Source organism: Mustelus asterias, chromosome 31 (genome assembly GCF_964213995.1).
Source record: "Mustelus asterias chromosome 31, sMusAst1.hap1.1, whole genome shotgun sequence".
NCBI classification, from domain to species: Eukaryota; Metazoa; Chordata; class Chondrichthyes; order Carcharhiniformes; family Triakidae; genus Mustelus; species Mustelus asterias.
Window position 1 is genome coordinate 3,611,159 of NC_135831.1, and position 21,312 is coordinate 3,632,470.

A 21,312-nucleotide genomic window follows, 5' to 3' on the forward strand; every position below is an offset into this window, starting at 1 on the left:
AAAGTAATTCACTGAAGTAATTCAAACTGCAATCCTTGAGCAGCGCACCACGGGACCCCACTACACAGCACACTGACAATAAACAGCGGGGATGTGATAGTATGTAGACGTTAACTTGGAAATATTCTACGCTCGCTGAAGATTTTAATGGCGGTGTTTTCACCCACCGGATTGCATTATCTGGAAGGGCCAACATGGATCAGGATTGGCCCTGCTGAATTGCCCCTTAGTGTCCAAAGATGTGCGGGTTAGGTGGATTGGCCATGCTAAATTGCCCCTTAGTGTCCAAAGATGTGCAGGTTAGGTGGATTGGCCATGCTAAATTGCCCCTTAGTGTCCAAAGATGTGTGGGTTAGGTGGATTGGCCATGCTAAATTGAACCTTAGTGTCCAAAGATGTGCCGGTTGGGTGGATTGGCCATGCTAAATTGCCCCTTAGTGTCCCAAAGATGTGTAGGTTAGGGTGGATTGGCCATGCTAAATTGCCCCTTAGTGTCCAAAGATGTGCGGGTTAGGTGGATTGGCCATGCTAAATTGAACCTTAGTGTCCAAAGATGTACGGGTTAGGTGGATTGGCCATGCTAAATTGAACCTTAGTGTCCAAAGATGTACGGGTTAGGTGGATTGGCCATGCTAAATTGCCCCTTAGTGTCCAAAGATGTGCAGGTTAGGTGGATTGGCCATGCTAAATTGAACCTTAGTGTCCAAAGATGTGCAGGTTAGGTGGATTGGCCATGCTAAATTGCCCCTTAGTGTCCAAAGATGTGCAGGTTAGGTGGATTGGCCATGCTAAATTGAACCTTAGTGTCCAAAGATGTGCAGGTTAGGTGGATTGGCCATGCTAAATTGAACCTTAGTGTCCAAAGATGTGCCGGTTGGGTGGATTGGCCATGCTAAATTGCCCCTTAGTGTCTAAAGATGTGCAGGTTAGGTGGATTGGCCGTGCTAAACTGCCCCCTAGTGTCCAAAGATGTGCGGGTTGGGTAGATTGGCCATGCTAAATTGCCCCTTTGTGTCAGGGGATTAGCAGGACAAATACATAGGGGCAGGGCCTGGGTGGGATTGTTGTTTGTACAGGTGTTACGGGCCGAATGGCCTCCATCTGCAATGTAGGGATTCTATGATTCTAAGTAGGAAGGAAAATAGTTTGCAAGCCTCAATTGCACGGAGAGGGTTTGGAAAAGAATCAAAAGCAAGACTTGCTGTCGGTATACAGCGGCTATGGTGAGGCCACGCCTCGAGTGGCCTGTGCATCTCTGGTCAGCTTCAAGTGGGGTATACTTGATTTTAGAGGGAGCACAATCAAGGCTCACTGGGTTAATTTTTTGGGATGACAGGACCGTCCTACGAGGAGAGATCGAGCCTGTAGTCTCTGGAGTTCAGAAGAGATGTGATCCCGTTGAAACTCCAAATCAAGAAAAGAAAAACCGAGGAGACGCTGGGAGGACGTGCTCCCCGCAGCTGGAGAGCCTAGAAACAGGCCGCATGGTCACAGGTTAAAAAAGGTTGGTCGTTTAGGCCTGAGATAAGGAGATTCCTCTCTCCCCACCCCCAACTCCTCCACTCAAAGGATTGTGAAGCTTTGACATCCACTATCCCAACAAGTTGTGGATGTCCAGTTATTGTATACGCACAAGGCAAAGGATCGATAAGGTTTTTGGTTGCGAAGGAAATAAAGAAAGAATGATTACAACAATGACTTAACAACAATAGCGGCTTTGAAAGGGCTATCCTGGCTGAGAGTTAAGCATGCTGGGATTTTTGGTCAACTCATAGTTACAACCAGATGCAGGCAAAGTTACTGAGTCAGGGACCTGGTCTGGAAACTGTGGCCTGAAGTTTCCTGTGTTGACCAAATAAGGGAAGCCGTTTACTTTTGAGTAGACACGATGGCATCCAATTTTATTCCCGTTATGTGAGGGACATACAATCAAAACTAAGCATAATGGCGTCGTGCACCAGTAATTTCATTTGGATTTAAGCCATGTGACCGGTTTCTGGTTGCACGATTGGCCGGATGGCAGAGAATCTTCTGGAAGCCTCTGAAAGACATGCGCAGTCCTTGGTTTGCCAACGACAACGCTGCAGTGATTAACCATCGTCAGTCGTGTGCCCTGAAGAAATCTTCAGAGAGAGGAGATAGATCGGGAATATTTCTTGGTCAAGGTTTTCCTAAACCTGGTGGTATTTATTTTCAGTTAAATGATTAAAGTTAATGTTGAGTTAAGAGTTAAAATTCAGTAAATGATGTTCAGTAAAGTAGAAGTTTAGTAAAGAGTTTAAGTTCAGTGAAGTTGTTGTTAGGCGGTTCGATGGCACAGCGGGTTAGCAATGCTGCCTCACAGCGCCAGGGACCCTGGTTCGATTCCCGGCTTGGGTCACTGTCTGTGTGGAGCTCCCCCCCGTGTCTGCGTGGGTTTCCTCCGGGTGCTCCAGTTTCCTCCCACAGTCTGGAAGACTTGCTGGTTAGGGTGCATTGGCCGTGCTAAATTCTCCCTCAGTGTTACCCGAACAGGGGCTGGACGACTTGGGGATTTTCATTGCAGTGTTAATGTAAGCCTTACTTGTGACTAATAAACAAACTATAAAACTTTTTCGGTTGAGAGTTAAAGTTCAGTAAAATAGTTGAGTTGCAACTGTTTTAAGTGTGAGTTGGTACCTAAAGTCTACGAGAGAGAGAGAAATTGCTGGATCAATTCAGAGTCGACTCCTGTTCTTGTTTGAAGGGAGGCACGATGGCACAGTGGGTTAGCACTGCTGCCTCTCAGCACCAGGGACCTGGGTTCGATTCCCGGCTTGGGTCACTGTCTGTGCGGAGTCTGCACGTTCTCCCCCCGTGTCTGCGTGGGTTTCCTCCGGGTGCTCCGGTTTCCTCCCACACTCCAAAGACGTGCAGGTTAGGGTGCATCGACCCGAACAGGCACCGGAGTGTGGCGACGAGGGGAATTTCACAGTAACTTCATTGCAGTGTGAATGTAAGCCGACTTGCAACACGAATAAATAAATTTTAAACTGGAAGCTTGAAAAGTGTTTAGATTAATAGCTGAATAATAAGGGATATAGGAGGGGCGACACGGTAGCACAATGGTTAGCACTGCTGCCTCACAGCGCCAGGGACCTGGGTTTGATTCCCGGCTTGGGTCACTGTCTGTGTGGAGTTTGCACGTTCTCCCCCGTGTCTGCGTGGGTTTCCTCCGGGTGCTCCGGTTCCCTCCCAGTTTCCCTCGGAAAAACGTGCAGGTTAGGGGTGCATTGGCCGTGCTAAATTCTCCCTCAGTGTAACCCGAACAGGCGCCGGAGTGTGGGCGACAACAAGGCATTTTCACAATAACTTCATTGCAGTGTTAATGTAAGCCTTATTTGTGAGTAATAAATAAACTTTAAACTGGAATGCATGGAAGATGTTTAGATTAATAAGGGATATAGGGATCAGATAGGAAAGGACAGTTGAGGTGAAGGATCAGCATCTGTACAGGGCATTGGTGAGGCCGCAGCTGGAATACTGTGTGCAGTATTGGTCCCCTTATTTGCGGAAGGATATATTGGCCTTGGAGGGAGTGCAGAGAAGGTTCACCAGGTTGATACCGGAGATGAGGGGTGTTGATTATGGGGAGAGACTGAGCAGATTGGGTTTGTACTCGTTGGAATTTAGAAGGCTGAGGGGGGATCTTAGAGAGACCTATAAGATAATGAAGGGGCTGGATAGGGTAGAGGTGGAGAGATTCTTTCCACTTAGAAAGGAAGCCAGAACCAGAGGGCACAGCCTCAAAATAAAGGGGGGTCAGTTTAGGACAGAGTTGAGGAGGAACTTCTTCTCTCAGAGGGTGGTGAATCTCTGGAATTCTCTGCCCACTGAAGCGGTGGAGGCTACCTCGTTGAATATGTTTAAATCACGGATAGATGGATTCCTGATCGGTAAGGGAATTAGGGGTTATAGGGATCAGGCGGGTAAGTGGAACTGATCCACTTCAGATCAGCCATGATCTTATTGAATGGCGGGGCAGGCTCGAGGGGCTAGATGGCCTACTCCTGCTCCTAGTTCTTATGATCTTACTGAACAGTGGGGCAAGCTTGAGGGGTTGAATGGTTGACTTGTTCTTCTATCGGTGTGTGTTAAAATCTAAATTTTCAAAAGTTGAATCAACATTTCTGGGTGTCAAAATCAAAACTGACTGGGGGTGTTAAAATATCCTTACTTTCAGAGTGATTACAGCCCACTATCATCTTCTCACGCTCTGAGTAGCTGTCGCCTGCTCTAACATCACTCCACGGTTCCTTCACTCCATTATGAGGGGTCTGTACCACACCAACAGGGGGCGCTGGGATCGTCATCTCCGCGGCCTGGAGGCCCTGGTCTGATGACGTAACGTCAGCACCCCTCGATTCACAGTCTGCCTCGACACTGGAACAGGACTTCCTCCCTCTCCTCCTCCGCCGCCTCGATCGCCTGTGGGTCTCCGGGTCCCCGGGCCCCGCCTGGTCTGCCGAGGGAGCGGGCGTGACAGCCACGTCGCCCGTCCCGGCTGGGGTGGCCCGCTCTCCCGTCGGAATGGAAGCGGGCACTCCCGGCCGGGCGCCTTCCGACTCGGCATTCCCGTCCCGCTCTCCTACTCGAGAGGGATCCCCTACCGTGTCCCCCTCTGCTTCGAGGCTGGCGCCCCGGCGCTCACTGGCCGGAGCGCCCGTCTGCTCTTCCGCGCGTCCCGCTGGTGGAAGGGCCACAGAGTCCTCGCGGGTATCTAAAGCTTCAGTCGCTCCCGTACCGATGGAGGGTTCCTCCAGGGATTCCAAATCAGTTCCTGCTCCCTCCAGTTCGCGAACGGCGCACTCGGCTGAAGTTAGAGGCAGCGAAGCTCCCCCATTTTCTAAACTGCAAGTGACTGACGCCGCTACGCTTCCAGGCGCAGGTTCTTGCGGGGACGCGCACGGACCTTCCGCATTTGCCATTTTCTGGCCCTGTCCCAAGTTCAAAGACGGAGGGCGCTCGCTTCCCGAGACGGCCGGCATCGGACCATTTGCCTCTCCGGATTCCGGCTTGGAAGCGAGAAGGGTTGCCCTTCCGTCAGTCTCGGAGACGGTCACCCCCGGAAGGTGTGCCCCTTCGCCGACGGCCTCCGAGACGAAGGATCCAGGAAAGCCTGTCCCTCCAGCTTCCGGCACGGCTGACCCGGGAAGCTCCGTCCCCGTAGCTCCCGTCTCCAAGACGCCCGACCCAGGAAGACCCGTCCCTCCGGGCTGAAGCTCCGAGGGTGGGCCGGTTGCTCCAGAATCGGGGTCAGGGAGGGGCGAGGCGGGAGGGTTCGTCGCCGCGGCTTCCATCTCGGAGGCTGGCGATCCGAGGTCGTCTGTCCTCCCGGCTTTGATCTCGGAGGCTGGCGATCCGAGGTCGTCTGTCCTCCCGGCTTTGATCTCGGAGGCTGGCGACGTCTGCCCGGCCAGCCCATTTTCATTTACCCGTTTAATCGGCGAGGCATTCTCACGGTGCCTTGCGTCTGCGACGGGTCTGGCATTGTCTGGGCCGGCTGCAGTCGCCACGTCAGTCAGGACTGCTCCAGTTCCCCCAGGGCACTGCACGCATTCCACCACGCACTCTCCATTTCCTCTTGCTCCACCGAGCGAGGAGGAGATTTCCTCCTGGCTGACAGCCACGCCGGGACTCAGAGCCGGCCTCCCCTCTCCGTTCGCCAGCTCCTTCGCCAGGCCGCGGTGGGCCTCGCCCCGCTCAGATCCTGGGGGCGGGCTCCCAGGACACGAGGCGCCCTCGTGGCCGCCAGCCCCACGAGGTGCTTCCTCCTCGGGGCGTCGAGCAGCCTCCGCTTCCTGTCTCCCAGACATTGCTTCGCAGGCAAGGCTCCGATCGCCGCACGGAATCCCAGCTGGTACCTCACTCACTGCAATCATCAAAAAACAGCCTCCAGTCAGTGCGCGGAATCCTAATTCTTATTCCACCCACGGCAAACATCAGGAAGAGGAGAGGGTTGTAATACTCAGCATCCTGCTTCAGCCTTAACCCTGCTCAGAGGAACCTGATTTCGCAACAGATTTGACGCTGAAAAAAACAAACCCAAGCTCGATCCTCCTTGGATAAAGTGCCTTGCCCGACCAGCGCGTGTTCTCATCGCATTCTATCGAACCTAAAATGCGGTCGCACGGCCCCTCGGGGCTCAGCGGTCGATTACACGCTCCAACGACCTGGCCGCACCCAGTTCCTGAGCCAATCGGCGACGCAGAAAACCTGGCCACACTAAGGCTCAGTTGATCCCGCGTTACATGCAACACTGGCACCTGTCACTTCTCATCAAGCCTCTCGGAGGGTAACGATTTACCCAAACAAAGAGGATTTAAGTTAAAAAAAAAATTAAGCACAAGTTCGAGCTCGCGGTTGCAGACAAACTTTTTGCTTCCAATTCTCGAGGCCCAGTGTACGGCGCTCAGCGTTCCGATGATATTTTCCCCCCGGTCTAAAGATTTGACGTCAGGTGCGATGTCCTCCACTTTTGCTCACCGATCTCCCTGCGTTAGAAGGTGCAGACCGGCAGAGGGTCACGCCCTCCCTGCCAGGGCACCGAGAAGTATTTCAATCCTCGCAGCCTCACAAAAATCCACAGAATCCCTACAGCGCAGAAGGTAGCCATTCGGCCCATCAAGGCTGCACCTTGACCTCGGCCCACATCCTTGCCCAATTCCCATAGCAGCACATTGATCATGGTCAATACATCTAACCTGCACATCTCTGGACACTAAGGGGCAATTTAGCATGGCCAATCCACCTAACCTGCACATCTTTGGACACTAAGGGCAATTCAGCACGGCCAATCCACCTAACCTGCACATCTTTGGACACTAAGGGGCAATTTAGCATGGCCAATCCACCTAACCTACATATCTTTGGACACTAAGGAGCAATTTAACATGGCCAATCCACCTAACCTGCACATCTTTGGACACTAAGTGGCAATTTAGCATGGCCAATCCATCTAACCTGCACATCTTTGGACACTAAGGGGCAATTTAACATGGCCAATCCACCTAACCTGCACATCTTTGGACACTAAGGGGCAATTTAACATGGCCAATCCACCTAACCTGCACATCTTTGGACACGAAGGGGCAATTTAGCATGGCCAATCCCCCTAACCTACACATCTTTGGACACTAAGGGGCAATTTAGCATGGCCAATCCACCTAACCTACACATCTTTGGACACTAAAGAGCATGTTTGGACTGTGGGAAGAAACCGTGCTAAATTGCCCCCTTGTTTCAGGGACATTAGCGGGTTAATACGTGGGGTTACGGGGATAGGGCCTGGGTGGGACTGCGGTCGGTGCAGACTCGATGGGCTGAATGGATTCTTGGCGGGGGGTGGGGGCGGGGCGGAGGGGACCTGCGCTACGATAGACTTTGCGCTCAGGACTCTGTAGCCCAAGCTCTTCAGATTCAGAGACGAGTATGTTAGCACTGGCTGTTGGCTGACAGAAATGGCAGCCATTTTAAAAAGTTCGAGAAATCCTTTCCACCGACGGGGACATTCGAAACGGCGGTGGGGGAAGAGAGAGAGAGAGACAAATATCGGACTGTAACTAATGGAATCGTAGAAAATAGAAGCAGGAGAAGGCCGTTCATTTTTAATATCCTGATCCCGTCTCCCCCACATCATGGACCCAAAAAGGAATTCCTGAAGGGACTCCTTTACCCAGAGAGAACGTGGGGCCCGCGACCATAAGGAGCGGTTGAGATAAATGGCATTGAAGGGAAAGCTGGAACAGGGGAAAAGAAATAGCAGGACGAAGGGGCCACGATGTGGAAACGTGGCTGGAGGCGGAGGAAATGCAGCCGAGTGTAAATCATGCACTCGCTTCGGGAACAAGTACGAGTTGAGTAAGTTTCTACAGGAGTTAACTCTGGCCCTGTTTGCAAAGTTCCGACGTAAAACATCACAGCTTCCTTTACCCAATCCTGTCCCGTCCCCGAGAGTTCCACGGGCTTGTCTAAACGGCGGGCTTTCTCCACGAGCACTTCCCTGAGGTTTCTTTGGCGAGAGGTCTTCCGCAACCTGGAGAGGAACACAGACATCGCAACTTCACTCAGGAACTATTTTAAACGGCAGCGCCGACCCAGGTGCGACCCCCAGGTGACTGATCTTAACGATGGCGGAGGGAGCCAATGGATTTCCCCCGATCCTGTGAACCCCGACAGCGCAGGAGGCGGCCATTCGGCCAATCGAGTCTGCACCAACTCTCCAACAGAGCACCTTACCCAAGAACCTATTCCCATAAACCCACGTATTTGCCCTGCTAATCCCCCTAAACCTGCACATCTTGGGACACTAGGAGTCAATTTAGCATGGCCAATCCACCTAACCTGCACATCTTTGGACACCAAGGGGCAATTTAGCATGGCCAATCCACCTAACCTGCACATCTTTGGACACCAAGGGGCAATTTAGCATGGCCAATCCACCTAACCTACATATCTTTGGACACTAAGGGGCAATTTACCATGGCCAATCCACCTAACCTACATATCTTTGGACACTAAGGGGCAATTTAACATGGCCAATCCACCTAACCTGCACATCTTTAGACACTAAGGGGCAATTTAGCATGGCCAATCCACCTAACCTGCACACCTTTGGACACAAAGGGGCAATTTAGCATGGCCAATCCAACAAACCCACACATCTTTGGACACAAAGGGGCAACTTAGCATGGCCAATCCACCTAACCCACACATCTTTGGACACCAAGGGACAATTGAGCATGGCCAATCCACCTAGCCTGCACATCTTTGGACTGTGGGAGGAAACCAGAGCACCCGGAGGAAACCCATGCAGACACGGGGGGAATGTGCAAACTCTACACAGGCAGTGACCCGAGGCTGGAATCGAACCCGGGCCCGTGGCGCTGTGAGGCAATAGTGCCCGCCACAGCGCCAGTCTTGATCATCCCGGGATTGAAATGTGGCATTTTGCTTGGTCCTCACTCACTGCCCTTTTCTTTAGGTCAAGTGGTGATCTCTTTCCATAAAGGGTTTGATGATAGAGGTTAACATTACCAGTTGGTCTTCCCCTTCTGGCTCTTCATTCTTTAAATCTTCCACATCCGATGCCACGATCGTCCAAACCACCGTCTGCACTTGCTTATCCTCAAAGTTGGCCCGAGGGCTGGCCTCCGTGTCCAAAGCATCCTCTGTTTGTGCTACAGAAAGGGAGGGAAATATCTGCGTAAGAACCCTTCCTCTGGGCAGGAACGTTGCCCCGGTTGTACCCACAGACAAATCGTCGCTCGGGTCTTTCTAACACCAGGAAGAGATTAGATACGGTGGACGTAGGGACGACGTCTCTCTTTCCGGGTCCAGAGAATTCTTACCTGAGTCTCTGCCGTTTTGTGTTGAACTTTGATCCGAATCCTCTCCTGACAAAGACTTGGGCTCGAGCTTGAAGCTGGCGGAAATGTCGCAAAGCGACTGCTCCTCTTTACCCTAAAGGATAAATAAAGTGCGAACTCAGATAAATCCATAGCGATTAGCACTGCCGCCTGACAGCGCCAGGGACCTGGGTTCCATGACAGCCTCGGGTCACTGATGTGTGGAGCTTGCACGTTCTCCCCCGTCTGCGTGGGTTTCCTCCGAGTGCTCCGGTTTCTTCCCACAGTCTGAAGATGCACAGGTTAGGTGGATTGGCTGTGCTAAATTGCCCCTTAGGGTCCAAAGATGTGTAGGTTAGGTGGATTGGCCGTGCTAAATTGCCCCTTAGTGTTCCAAGATGTGCAGGTTAGGTGGATTGGCCGTGCTAAATTGTCCCTTAGTGTCCAAAGATGTTTAGGTTAGGTGGATCGGCCATGCTAAATTGCCCCTTAGTGTTCCAACATGCGCAGGTTAGGTGGATTGGCCATGCTAAATTGCCCCTTAGTGTCCAAAGATGTGTAGGTTAGGTGGATTGGCCATGCTACATTGCCCCTTAGTGTCCAAAGATGTGCAGGTTAGGTGGATTGGCCGTGCTAAATTGCCCCTTAGTGTTCCAAGATGTGCAGGTTAGGTGGATTGGCCGTGCTAAATTGCCCCTTAGTGTTCCAACATGCGCAGATTAGGTGGATTGGCCATGCTAAATTGCCCCTTAGTGTCCAAAGATGTGTAGGTTAGGTGGATCGGCCATGCTAAATTGCCCCTTAGTGTCCAAAGATGTGTAGGTTAGGTGGATCGGCCATGCTAAATTGCCCCTTAGTGTCCAAAGATGTGTAGGTTAGGTGGATCGGCCATGCTAAATTGCCCCTTAGTGTTCCAACATGCGCAGGTTAGGTGGATTGGCCATGCTAAATTGCCCCTTAGTGTCCAAAGATGTGTAGGTTAGGTGGATCGGCCATGCTACATTGCCCCTTAGTGTCCAAAGATGTGCAGGTTAGGTGGATTGGCCGTGCTAAATTGCCCCTTAGTGTTCCAAGATGTGCAGGTTAGGTGGATTGGCCGTGCTAAATTGCCCCTTAGTGTTCCAACATGCGCAGATTAGGTGGATTGGCCATGCTAAATTGCCCCTTAGTGTCCAAAGATGTGTAGGTTAGGTGGATCGGCCATGCTAAATTGCCCCTTAGTGTCCAAAGATGTGTAGGTTAGGTGGATCGGCCATGCTAAATTGCCCCTTAGTGTCCAAAGATGTGTAGGTTAGGTGGATCGGCCATGCTAAATTGCCCCTTAGTGTCCAAAGATGTGTAGGTTAGGTGGATCGGCCATGCTACATTGCCCCTTAGTGTCCAAAGATGTGCAGGTTAGGTGGATTGGCCGTGCTAAATTGCCCCTTAGTGTTCCAAGATGTGCAGGTTAGGTGGAATGGCCGTGCTAAATTGCCCCTTAGTGTCCAAAGATGTGTAGGTTCGGTGGATCGGCCATGCTAAATTGCCCCTTAGTGTCCAAAGATGTGTAGGTTAGGTGGATCGGCCATGCTAAATTGCCCCTTAGTGTCCAAAGATGTGTAGGTTAGGTGGATCGGCCATGCGAAATTGTCCCTTAGTGTCCAAAGATGTGCAGATCAGGGGGATTAGCGGTATAAATGCATGGAGTTATGGGGATAGGGTAGGCCTGGGAAAGATGCTCTGTTGGTGAGTCAGTGCAAACTCGATGGGCCGAATGGCCTCCTTCTGCACTGTGGGGATTCTAAAATGCCCAGTACTCGTCTGGAAATAAATCACCTTTTCTTAAAATTCGTTTTGTGTTATGTGGGTGTCGCCGGCAAGGTCAAAAGTGGTTGTACATCCCCAATTGCCCTTGAACCAAGGGGCGCACTGAGCCATTACACAGAGTATTTAAGAGTCAACACATGGGACAGACTGGGCAAGGATGGCAGGTTTGGGTCCAAGAGACCTGGAGCAGTCGTCCACTCCGTTGCCTCTAGATGAAGGCACACAAGGATAAATTTAGAAACACTTAGAGATGAGGGGTTACCAATCTTCAGAGCAAATAGCCGCAGACTATTACCTCTTCCTTTTCCATTTCCACATCATCTTGATCAAGCTTCCCGACTTCAAGCTCTTCTTCAACTCTTGTGTCGAGGTCTGGCGTCTGCGCTTCATTCTGCTCCGTTATGTATGACCCGCCATTTGTATCCACGCTCTCCTCTAAAACACAACACGAGGTCTCCGTCACAAAGATAAAATTATACCAGAACCAAAGGATGCAATTGAACTCATCACAGAACCCCTACAGCGCAGAATAAAGGACATTTGATCCATCAAGCTTGCACCGACAACAATCCCACCCAGGCCCTCTCCCCATATACCCACATATTTACCCTGCTAATGCCAGGGGACAAAGGGACGATTTAGCACAGCCAATCCACCTAACTTGCACGGCACGGTGGCACAGTGGGTTAGCACCGCTGCCTCACAGCGCCAGGGACCCGGGTTCGATTCCCGGCTTGGGTCACTGTCTGTGCGGAGTCTGTACGTTCTTCCCCCCGTGTCTGCGTGGGTTTCCTCCGGGTGCTCTGGTTTCCTCCCACAGTCTGAAAGACGTGCTGGTTAGGGTGCATTGGCCTGGACAGGCGCCGGAGTGTGACGACTAGGGGAACTTCATTGTAATGTTAATGTCAGCCTTGCTTGTGACTAATAAATAAACTTTAAAAACTTTATCTTTGGAGTGTGGCAGGAACCCCACGCAGACACAACGTGCAGACTCCGCACAGACAGTGACCCGAGCCCGGGAATCGAACCTGGGTCCCTGGCGCTGTGAGGCAGCAGTGCTAACCATTGTGCCACCACAGAAGGAAGCAGTCAAGTCTGCACTGACTCTCTGACAGAGCTATGCCGTAACCCTTTAAGCCTGCATATTTATCATGGCCAATCCACCTAACCTGCACATCTTTGGACACCAAAGGGCAATTTAGCATGACCAATCCACCTAACCTGCACATCTTTGGACACCAAAGGGCAATTTAGCATGACCAATCCACCTAACCTGCACATCTTTGGACACCAAAGGGCAATTTAGCATGACCAATCCACCTAACCTGCACATCTTTGGACACCAAAGGGCAATTTAGCATGACCAATCCACCTAACCTGCACATCTTTGGACACCAAAGGGCAATTTAGCATGGCCAATCCACCTAACCCGCACATCTTTGGACACCAAAGGGCAATTTAGCATGGCCAATCCACCTAACCCGCACATCTTTGGACACCAAAGGGCAATTTAACATGGCCAATCCACCTAACCTGCACATCTTTGGACACTAAGGGGCAATTTATCATGGCCAATCCACCTAACCCGCACATCTTTGGACACCAAAGGGCAATTTAGCATGACCAATCCACCTAACCTGCACATCTTTGGACACTAAGGGGCAATTTAGCATGGCCAATCCACCTAACCTGCACATCTTTGGACACTAAGGAGCAATTTAGCATGGCCAATCCACCTAACCTGCACATCTTTGGCCACTAAGGGGCAATTTAGCACGGCTAATCCACCTAACCTGCACATCTTTGGACACCAAAGGGCAATTTAGCATGGCCAATCCACCTAACCTGCACATCTTTGGCCACTAAGGGGCAATTTAGCACGGCTAATCCACCTAACCTGCACATCTTTGGACACCAAAGGGCAATTTAGCACGGCTAATCCACCTAACCTGCACATCTTTGGACACCAAAGGGCAATTTAGCACGGCCAATCCACCTAACCTGAACATCTTTGGACTGTGGAGGGAAGCAGAAGCACCCGGAGGAAACCCACGCAGACGGAATTGAAGCCGGGTCCTTGGCGCTGTGAGGCAACGTTGCTAACCACTGTGCTACCGTGCCACCCCTTAGGTGGAGAGCACTTATAAAACATCCCAGAAACCGTTGTGTTGTAGTTAGCTTAAGAACCTGTCATGTCCAAACACTGCTTCAACCACTGGGTATTCTGACTCTTGCTGTTGTTTCCTATCTCGCATGAAGCCCCGTCCATTCACCATGCACTGTGCTTACTGACCTGCAGAGAGTCCCAGTCAAGCAACACCTCCCGTATAAAAATCTCATCCCTTTTCTCTGCCCAAATGACTGCCCGCCGCTGTAACCGCCTCCAAAACCCTCGGAGATCTCAGCAGCCTATAATTCTGGCACATCCATAATAGCTTCATGGTGGCGTGCCTTCATCTACCTCGGCCTCAAGGCCTGGAATTCGCTAAACCTCGGTTTAACACACACCTTAAGTGTGCGGATGGAGAAAGAACGGCTACAACAATAAGGGCAATATTATGGCCATTTAAAATGGCTGTTCTGACTGAGAGCTAAGCATGGGAATTTTGGTCAACTTATGGCATGGTAGCACAGTGGTTAGCACTGCTGCTTCACAGCTCCAGGGACCTGGGTTCGATTCCAGGCTTGGGTCACTGTCTGTGTGGAGTTTGCACATTCTCCTCGTGTCTGCGTGGGTTTCCTCCGGGTGCTCCGGTTTCCTCCCGCAGTCCAAAGGTGTGCGAGTTAGGTTGATTGGCCTTGCTAAAAATTGCCCCTTAGTGTCCTGGGATGCGTAGATTCGAGGGATTAGCGGGTAAAAAAATATGTAGGGATATGGGGGTAGGGCCTGGGTGGGATTGTGGTCGGTGCAGACTCGACGGGCCGAATGGCCTCTTTCTGTACTGTAGGGTTTCTATGATTTATGGACTAAAACCAGATGCATAAAGAGGCTCTGGTCTGGGAGCTGTGATCTGAAGCTTCCTGTGTTGGTTGGATCAGGGAAGTGGTCTACAATAACTGAGACATTGTGGCTTCGATTTTACGGCTGCTATGTTTGGGACACGTAAAAAGCGTTAAGCATCATGGCTTCGTTCAAAAGTAGCTTCACTGGATGTTCGAGTCGTGTGATCGATTTCCGGCTCCACAAATTGGCTGGATGACAGAGGATGTTCCGGAAGCAAGTGGAGAATTGCGGATAAAAGACGTGCGAGGTTCTTTGCTTGGCAGCGATAACTCCCAAGAGAACAACCATCGCAACAGGACCTTGTACCCTGAAGGAGACTTGAGAGAGAAGAAGATATTGCTTGGCCAAAGGTGTTCCTAACTCGGTAGAGTCTATTTCCAGTTAAATAGTTAAAGTTGATGTTCAGTTAGAGTTAAACTTCAGTAAAGAGTTAATGAGTTGCAACTGTTTTAAGTTGGAGTTGGTACTAGAAGTGTTAAATGAAGGAATTGTTGAATCGTTGTCCTCGTTCGTCTCAGACTGGAATGCTTGGAAGGTGCTTAAATTGAAGCTATATAAACAAACGCAACCTCAATCCCCTGCTCTCAGTCGCTCTCCTTTTAAGAAGCTTTTTAAGACCTACCCCAATCGTCTCAGCCACAACAACCCCAACAGACAGCGAAATCAACCACGGTTCAAGAAGGGAGAAGTTAATTAAAGGCTACTAAGTTACACGAAAGAAAGTGGTTGATCTGGAACGCCACCAAGAGTGGTAAGCCGGGGCGATTCGGGGCAAAATTCAGCAAAGGAGGACCGAGAGACTGACGAAGAAAGGGGAAGCGAGAAAATGAATGCCAACTCGGGAGGATTGTGAAAGCTTCGGGTACACGAAAAGTAATATAGTGAAGACAAATAGAATCACAGAATCCCTACAGTCCATTCAGCCCATCCAGTCTGCGCCGACTCTCCAACAGGGCATCTTACTCAGGCCGTATCTCCGTAACCTCACATATTTATTCCACTACTTCCCCTACCCTACACATCTTGGACACTAAGTGGCAATTTATCATGGCCAATCCCCCGAATCTAACATCTTTGGACAATAGCGGGCAATTTATCATGGCCAATCCCCCGAATCTAACATCTTTGGACAATAGCGGGCAATTTATCATGGCCAATCCCCCGAATATAACATCTTTGGACAATAGCGGGCAATTTAGCATGGCCAATCCACCTAACCTACACATCTTTGGGCACTAAGGGGCAATTTAGCATGGCTAATCCACCTAACCTACACATCTTTGGGCACTAAGGGGCAATTTAGCATGGCCAGTTCCCCTAACCTACACATCTTTGGGCACTAAGGGACAATTTAGCATGGCCAGTCCCCCTAACCTACACATCTTTGGGCACTAAGGGACAATTTAGCACAGCCAGTCCCCCTAACCTACACATATTTGGGCACTAAGGGACAATTTAGCATGGCCAGTCCCCCTAACCTACACATCTTTGGGCACTAAGGGACAATTTAGCATGGCCAGTCCCCCTAACCTACACATCTTTGGGCACTAAGGGACAATTTAGCACAGCCAGTCCCCCTAACCTACACATATTTGGGCACTAAGGGACAATTTAGCACGGCCAATCCCCCTAACCTACACATCTTTGGACACTAAGGAGCAATTTGGCATGGCCAATTCACCTAACCTGCACATCTTTGCAGTGTGGGAGGAAACCGGAGCATCCGGAGGAAACCCATGCAGACACGGGGAGAACATGCAGACTCCACACAGACCGTCACCCGAGACTGGTATCAAACCTGGGTCCCTGGTGCTGTGAGGGTCTTTTACCTGGTTGACTGGCGTTGAGTTGAGGACAAACATCCTCAATGCTGATTGGCGACCGGGGAGAATCCAGCTTCAATTGCTTGACAATACGCCTCGATTTCCTTGGAGTAGACTTCAGCAGTTCCTGAGGAAGACAAATGAGTGGGTTCAATCAAGAGCAGAAATTCAGGAATCAAAGTACCGTGAGAGAGAGGGGAAGATAGTCAAGTACGGACATCGGAAATGAAGACCTGATAGCTTTCTGCTGCCAACAACAGAAGGAGAAATTGAAAGTAAAAACAGAAGAAGGAGGAGGAAAATCGGATGGGTGGGAAGAGGGACTTGAAGAAAGCCAAGAAGCAAGATGATGCCAACAGCCCCCAAGGCTCTGGTGACAATGAACCAATCAAGAAACATCAAATTAATATTGCTGAAAAAAGACACTGACTGTCGAAGCTTCTCATCTTGTACTCATCAGGACAGATTCACAGGAATATCAATTTCTACTGCACGAGGAGAGAGAAATTTGCCAATGGCATCTCCAGTACTGTCGACTGCAGGTCTATCTTCATTGGTCAATATACGTGTTGGGATTCCTACGGTTCCATGGGATACAAGGTTGCTCCTATCAGCAACCTGGTAAATAGGACCTGAGCCATTTGATCAGAGTGCAAGCTTGATGCTGAAAATAGGGCATACCAAATGTATCCTGCGGGACAATGGCCACCCTGATCAGAGAGATCATTGCTCGCTGTAAACCACACATGAACGAGCCAAAGACTTTCGGTTCCCCCCCATACATCACATGAATCAATAAGAAAATAGAAGATTCGGAGCCAACTTCCACAAGGGAATTGGACGAATAGACGAGGGGGAATATTGTACAGAGCAGGCAGTGAATGGAATTAATCTAGCAGCAGGCCAGAGGCGGTGCCCAAAAGGTGGGAATCTTACCCACTTACTTCACCGCTCCCTCACCTTTAAACAAAGAACAATACAGCACAGGAACAGGCCCTCCGGCCCTCCAAGCCTGCGCCGCTCATGTGCCCAACTAGACCATTCGTTTGTATCCCTCTATTCCCATTCTGTTCATGTGGCTATCTAGATAAGTCTTAAACGATCCCAGCGTGTCCGCCTCAATCACCTTGCTTGGCAGTGCATTCCAGGCCCCCACCGCCCTCTGTGTAAAATACGTCCCCCTGACATCTGTGTTGAACCTTGCCCCCCTCACCTTGAACCCGTGACCCCTTGTGTTTGTCACCTCTGACCTGGGAAAAAGCTTCCCACTGTTCACCCTATCTATGCCCTTCATAATTTTATACACCTCTATTAGGTCGCCCCTCATCCTCCGTCTTTCCAGGGAGAACAACCCCAGTTTACCCAATCTCTTGTCATAGCTAAGACCCTCCATACCAGGCAACATCCTGGGAAACCTTCTCTGCACTCTCTCCAAAGCTTCCACGTCCTTCTGGTAGTGCGGCGACCAGAACTGGGTGCAGTATTCCAAATGTGGCCTAACCAACGTTCTATACAGCCGCAACATCATATGCCAACTTTTATATTCTATGCCCCGTCCAATAAAGGCAAGCATGACATATGCCTTCTTCACCACCCTCTCCACCTGTGCTGCCACCTTTAAGGATCTGTGGACTTGTACACCCAGGTCCCTCTGGCTGGCCCTTTAACTAACCAGGTTTACAGGAACTAACGTTGTGTGAAAGGGAGCGTGGCCCCTTTGCATTCTACAGAGCTGCACTCGACAGTAGGCCCAGGTCTCACCCAAAGAACCATACAGCACAGGAACAGGCCCTTCGGTCCTCCAAGCCCGTGCCGCTCCCTGGTCCAAACTAGACCATTCTTTTGTATCCCTCCATTCCCACTCCGTTCATGTGGCTATCTAGATAAGTCTTAAACGTTCCCAGTGTGTCCGCCTCCACCACCTTGCCCGGCAGCGCATTCCAGGCCCCCACCACCCTCTGTGTAAAATATGCCCTTCTGATATCTGTGTTAAACCTCCCCCTCTTCACCTTGAACCTATGACTCCTCGGGAATGTCACCACCGACCTGGGGAAAAGCTTCCCACCGTTCACCCTATCTATGCCTTTCATAATTTTATACACCTCTATTAAGTCTCCCCTCATCCTCCGTCTTTCCAGGGAGAACAACCCCAGTTTACCTAATCTCTCCTTATAACTAAGCCCCTCCATACCAGGCAACATCCTGGTAAACCTCCTCTGTACTCTCTCTAAAGCCTCCACGTCCTTCTGGTAGTGTGGCGACCAGAACTGGGCGCAGTATTCCAAATGCGGCCGAACCAACGTTCTATACATCTGCAACATCAGACCCCAACTTTTATACTCTATGCCCCGTCCTATAAAGGCAAGCATGCCATACGCCTTCTTCACCACCTTCTCCACCTATGCCGTCACCTTCAAGGATCTGTGGTCTTGCACACCCAGGTCCCTCTGCATATCTACACCCGGCCTGAATCCGAAGGCTTTTTGGGGTATGAACGAAAATGGGGTAAAAGAAAAAACTATTTATGTTATCTATTTATTTATTCATTGATTAGTGTCACAAGTCGGCTTACATTAACACTGCAATGAAGTTACTGTGAAAATCCCTCAGTCGTCTGTTCGGGTTACACCGAGGAAGAATTTAGCACGGCCAATGCACCCTAACCAACACATTTTTCTGACTGTGGGAGGAAACCGGAGCACCCGGAGGAAACCCACACAGACACGGGGGAGAAAGTGCAAATTCCGCACAGACATTCCCAAGCCGGGAATCGAACCCGGGTCCCTGGTGCTGTGAGGCTGCAGTGCTAACCCACTGTGCCGCCACTACGAGTGGAGTAGCAATTCAAAAATGTGCGTGTTAGGTGGATTGGCAATGCTAAATTGCCCCTTAGTGTCAGGGGTGCTAGCTAGGGTAAATGCATGGGATTATGGGGAAAGGGCCTGGGTGGGATTGTGGTCGGTGCAGACTCGATGGGATGAATGGCCTCCTTCTGCACTGTAGGATCCTACGAATTCAACTCTGGTTTCCACTCGGAGGAAGTTCAGGCCCGTTGCATCCATCCTTATTCTACCACTACAGCCACTGTAGTCCTTGTGGCTTCCACTGCCCTTTCAGACAGGGCATTCCAGATCGCAACACCCTGCCTATGGATATTGTCCCATTAAATCTGTGTCCTCTGCTTACCAAACCACCCTCTGCCAATAACAGTTGCATCATATTTAAGTTTATTTATTCATTTATTAGTGTCACAAGTAAGGCTTACATTAACACTGCAATGAAGTTACTGTGAAAATCCCCAAGTCGCCCCACACTCCGGCGCCTGTTCGGGTAACACTGAGGGAGAGTTTAGCACGGCCAATGGACCCTAACCAGCACGTCTTTTGGAGTGTGGGAGGAAACCGGAGCACCCGGAGGAAACCCACGCAGACACGGGGGGGGGGGGAGAACGTGCAGACTCCGCACAGACAGTGACCCCAAACCGGGAATCGAACCGGGGTCCCTGGCTCTGTGAGGCGCTCTTGTCATAGCCATTTATCATCTGCTGCATCCACAGCAAACTCTTTCTGTATACCATCAGTTCTCAATGCACGCATGCCTTCGAGGTCAAGAGACTGTGTCTGGCCCTGTTGCGTGCGTAGGCAAGCACGCGCGCGTACACACAGGCGCGCGTACACACAGGCGCGCGTACACACACCTTAAACATCAAAGCATCAGCCAACACGAGGACGAAAGTGACTTTGGAAGAATTACCTTTGTGCTTTCCGATTCCGTGCTTGGTGATTTAGTTTGCTGCACTGGTGAGTTTTCTACACTTGCGCTTTCTGGATTGCCGACAGACTTTCTCCTTAGCTTCCCTTCAAGATGTTAAACAGAAGTAAGGTAAGCAAAGCAGCACACCAGTTAAGCAATCGCCACTCAAGTACATCGAAGTATTAATAACTGTTGATCCAGAAGGAACTCTTCCAGTGGAGACAGTAAAAATAGAACAAAAAACTTACTCCAGCTTATAAATCAAGGAAAAGGTTTGATTAAAGAAAAGAACTTCATTAGTCCAAACTTGAGGCCTCGCCCTGGGCCATTCCAAGGTGCCCACAATTCCCAACGGGTTCTTATTTATACTGAGTCAGTTGGTCATCACATCGTTCTGTCATTGGTTACTTGCTCAGCTGACCCTTTCAGCTTTTTACCCATTACAACAGATCCAACAATATCACCAGTTACCATTCTAACAATAACTGTGTTGAAAGAGCACAGATTACATCAAGAAAGCCGGGACGATCATGTACCAAAGGATTATAATAAGGGGATCACACAGTCCATTGAGTCTGCACCCAGAATTTCACACACTTAAATGAGATCCCTTCTTAGTTGACCCAATCGCTCCTTGTACAACAATCCTACCATCCCAGGAATCAGCCTGGTGAACATTCGCTGCCCTCCCCTCAATGGAAAGTATATCCTTTCTCCGGTAAGGAGACCAAAACTGCATAAAACTCTTCAGTTGTGGTCTCACCAATGTTCAGCGCAGTGGCAGTTAGGACATCCTTGCTCCTGTACTCGATTTAAAAAAAAATTCGTTCATGGGACATGGGCGTCGCTGGCTAGGCCAGCATTTATTGCCCATGCCAAGTTGCCCTTGAGAAGGTGGTGGTGAGCCGCCATCTTGAATCGCTGCAGTCCATGTTCTGTGGGTTGACCCACAATGCCGTTAGGGAGGGAATTCCAGGATTTTGACCCAGCGACTGCGAAGGAACAGCCGACATATTTCCAAGTCGGGATGGTGAGTGGCTCGGAGGGGAGCTTTCAGGTGGTGATGTTCCCCATGTGTCTGCTCCCCTTGTCCTTCTAGGTAGAATCATAAAATCCCGACAATGCAGAACAGGCCAGTTGGCTCATCGTGTCTGCAGCGACTCTCTGATGACCCATGTCCTCTGTCTATCCCTGTAACCCATTAAGCATGGCCAATCCACCATACCTGCACATCTTTGGACACTAAGGGGCAACTTAGCATGGCCAATCCACCTAACCTACACATCTTTGGACACTAAGGGGCAATTTAGCATGGCCAAACCACCTAACCTGCACATCTTTGGACACTAAGGGGCAATTTAACATGGCCAATCCACCTAACCTGCACATCTTTGGACACCAAGGGGCAATTTAGCATGGCCAATCCACCTAACCTAGACATCTTTGGGCACTAAGGGGCAATTTAGCATGACCAATCCACATAACCTACACATCTTTGGGCACTAAGGGGCAATTTAGCATGGCCAATCCACCTAACCTACACATCTTTGGGCACTAAGGG

General features: G+C 50.3%; 1 protein-coding gene across 1 annotated transcript in view; it reads right to left on the reverse strand.

Moving 5' to 3' along the window:
- The window catches only part of LOC144481689 (uncharacterized), a 97,233-nt gene that overhangs the window by 40,651 nt on the left and 35,270 nt on the right, over window positions 1-21,312 (reverse strand). Inside the window, exons 10-16 of the mRNA XM_078200824.1 lie at window positions 19,752-19,855; window positions 16,005-16,125; window positions 11,467-11,606; window positions 9,369-9,480; window positions 9,055-9,197; window positions 7,951-8,053; window positions 4,196-5,890 (exon numbers count right to left, since the gene is read on the reverse strand). Coding sequence (XP_078056950.1) covers window positions 4,196-5,890; window positions 7,951-8,053; window positions 9,055-9,197; window positions 9,369-9,480; window positions 11,467-11,606; window positions 16,005-16,125; window positions 19,752-19,855 — 2,418 coding nt within the window. The remainder of the gene's footprint in view (window positions 1-4,195; window positions 5,891-7,950; window positions 8,054-9,054; window positions 9,198-9,368; window positions 9,481-11,466; window positions 11,607-16,004; window positions 16,126-19,751; window positions 19,856-21,312) is intronic.